Source organism: Microtus ochrogaster, linkage group LG2, assembly GCF_000317375.1.
Source record: "Microtus ochrogaster isolate Prairie Vole_2 linkage group LG2, MicOch1.0, whole genome shotgun sequence".
Taxonomy (NCBI): Eukaryota; Metazoa; Chordata; class Mammalia; order Rodentia; family Cricetidae; genus Microtus; species Microtus ochrogaster.
Window position 1 is genome coordinate 35,449,867 of NC_022028.1, and position 3,076 is coordinate 35,452,942.

The window sequence follows — 3,076 nt, forward strand, 5'->3', positions numbered from 1 at the left end:
AGAGCTAGTTCCAGGACAGGCTCCAAAACCACAGAGGAACCCTGTCTCGAAAAATAAAAAAAAAAAAATGTAGCTATTATTTTATCATGTGTATGGGTGCTTTCTTTACCTGTGATATGTAACTGTGCAACAAAAGCATGCCTTTTGGTGGCAGAGGCCAACAGAAGACATCAGATCCCCAGGAGTTAGAGATACTGGTATTTGTGAACTACTGGACATGTGTACTGGGAATCTAACTCTGGAACTGGAGTTACAGTTAGGAGCCACCATACAGATGCCGAGAATTGGACTCAGATCCTCTGGAGGACGCAGCTAGTGCTCTTAAAACCTGTGCCATCTCTCCAGACCCTGAATCATTGCTTTACACATTATTTATTCACAACAAATTTAAAACACATAACTAATTACAAGATTACTGACAACTATTTCAAACTCATTCAATAAATAAATATTAAGCTACTTTTAATCAAAATAAAGAAGTTGGTGCCTACAGTGATGGCACACTTTTTTTAAAAAAATATTTATTTATTATGCATACAATATTCTGTCTGTGTGTACGTCTGCAGGCCAGAAGAGGGCACCAGACCTCATTACAGATGGTTATGAGCCACCATGTGGTTGCCGGGAATTGAACTCAGGACCTCTGGAAGAGCAGACACTGCTCTTAACCACTGAGTCATCTCTCCAGCCCCCCCCCCTTTTTTTTTGAGACAGGGTTTCTCTGTAGCTTTGGTGCCTGTCCTGGAACTAGCTCTTGTAGACCAGGCTGGCCTCGAACTCACAAAGATCGGCCTGCCTCTGCTACAATGTAATTTCGCCCAGCTTGATGGTACACATCTTTAATCCCAGCACTTGAAAGCAAAAATAGGGAGATCTCTGTAAATTTCAAGACAGCCTGGTCTGTGTTAAGAGTCCCAAGTCAACAGAGCGGTGGTGGCACATGCCTTTAAACCCAGCACTCGGAAGGCAGAGACAGGCAGATCTCTGTGAGTTCGAGGCCAGCCTGGTCTACAGAGCGAGTTTTAGGACAGGCTCCAAAGCTACAGAGAAATCCTGTCTCAAAAAAACAAAGCAAACAAATAATTATATTAAGCTAAATTTTTGAAAGCAGATTTGTCTGGAGGGCTGGGGGAAATGGTGTGTTGGGTTTCATGTGGATTTAGCTGTTCCCTATCCCACCCAAAGATTAAAAGAAAAAAAAGTTCACATTTTACGCTGGATAGCAAGAAGGAATTTAAATGGTATCTTACTTCAATTTGAGGGAACAGGAGAATTGTCATTTTTAAATCAATTTTTAACAAAAAATTTAGACTAACCTGTTGTTGCACACTATACAAGGTCTGCTGAGGTTGTGAATATTGCTGAAAAAGATTATTAAAGAAAACAGAAGGTTACGCACATTCATTTTCAAAAGTACATACATATAAAAACTAGTGAAACTTTCTAAACCAGCTATACTTATCTAAAATTAACAAAATGGTAGTCATTTTTACTCTGAGAGCCACTGAAGCCAGAATTTTCATAAAATAGTTATGTGTAAATAAACAACTCATAAGAATATAAGATTTCACTGAGCTCTAGTGCTGTAGTCTTTAATCTCAGCACTTGGGAGACAGAGGCAGACAGATTTCTGTTGAGTTTGAGGCCAGCCTGGTCTACAGAGTGAGTTCCAGGACAGCCAGAACTATAAAGAGAAATCCTATCTTGAAAAAACAAAAACAAAAATTTAAGATTTCTGACTTTACAATTATACTTTGGGCTGAGCGCAGAAACATTCTGTTGTTTTGTCGTCAAATAATCCTGCTATCAACTCCAGTAAAGCTTCAAACTCAATATTCTCCTTCTCTCCTTTCTCAAGTGCTGAGATTACAGGTTTGTACCACCAAAAATAAACACAATTTAATTTTATTTATTTATTTTGGTTTTCTCAACACAGGGTTTCTCTGTGTTACAGCTCTGGCTATCCTAGAACTCACTTTGTAGACCAGGCTGGCCTCGAACTTGCAATGATCCACCTCCCTCTACTACAATGTAATTTTTAACACCAAGAAAAAAGCAAACTTCCTGTGTGTGTAGTAGTTTTTCGGTTCAGTTTGGTTTTTTTAGACACGGTTTTTCTGTGTAGCTCTGGATATCCTGGAACTCGCTTTGTAGACCAGCCTGACCTTGAACTCAGAGAGCCACTAGCCTCCGCTTCCCAATTGCTGGGACTAGGTGTGTACCAGTATCACCTGGCTACACAGTTCTTTTAATCTACAATTCTTCATTGTTTAAAAGACAGAGGCAGCCAATCATACTAGCACATACTTGAGATGCTAAGGGGGAGTCTCATGAGTTCAAGGCCAACATGAACAATGCAGACAACTCATCTTAAAAACAGAACAAATGAAGGAGAAAACAAAGGAGAACAACTCCAGGCACCAACTATCATTTTTTTTTAATTTATTATGTATACAGTGTTTTACCTGGGTGTACACTTGTACACCAGAAGAGGGCACCAGATCTGATTACAGATGGCTGTAAGCCACCATGTGGTTGCTGGAAATGGAACTTAGGACCTCTGGAAGAGTAGTCAGAGCTCTTAACCTCTGAGCCATCTCTCCAGCCCCTCAACTATCATTTTTATCACCTCATTCATCACATTGAAACTCACCTGCTGTAATGCAGCTGCAGCAGCTGCAGCTTGCTGCTGCAATGCTGCAGTCTGTGTTAACTGATAGTTTGCTGGCGTTTGTGTGGTAAGGCCTGCCGCCGCCAATGCAGTCTGCTGGGTATAAATGGTAGGAGATGCTCCCAGAAGTGATGGTTGCTGAACACCTAGTGCAGCTAAATTGAGATTAAAAGAAGAGGGATCAAGATTACTTGGCTCCTTTACAGAAATCTCCCATGACCTTCCATGACAAAACTTCCAAGAAAAACTGGCTCCACTTACCTACACTGGAGTAACCAACCACCTTTACCTAGATCCAGAGTCTAATCAAAAGTATTTTTCAAGCCGGGCGATGGTGGCGCACGCCTTTAATCCCAGCACTCGGGAGGCAGAGGCAGGCGGATCTCTGTGAGTTCGAGACCAGCC

At 41.3% G+C, this 3,076-nt stretch overlaps 1 protein-coding gene across 4 annotated transcripts in view; it reads right to left on the minus strand.

Annotated features, from left to right (window-relative positions):
* The window catches only part of Ccar1 (cell division cycle and apoptosis regulator 1), a 52,397-nt gene that overhangs the window by 43,164 nt on the left and 6,157 nt on the right, over nt 1–3,076 (minus strand). For all 4 annotated transcript variants that reach the window (XM_005360113.3, XM_013351182.2, XM_005360114.3 and 1 more), the window contains exons 3-4: nt 2,654–2,826; nt 1,317–1,361 (exon numbers count right to left, since the gene is read on the minus strand). In XM_005360113.3, coding sequence (XP_005360170.1) covers nt 1,317–1,361; nt 2,654–2,826 — 218 coding nt within the window. The remainder of the gene's footprint in view (nt 1–1,316; nt 1,362–2,653; nt 2,827–3,076) is intronic.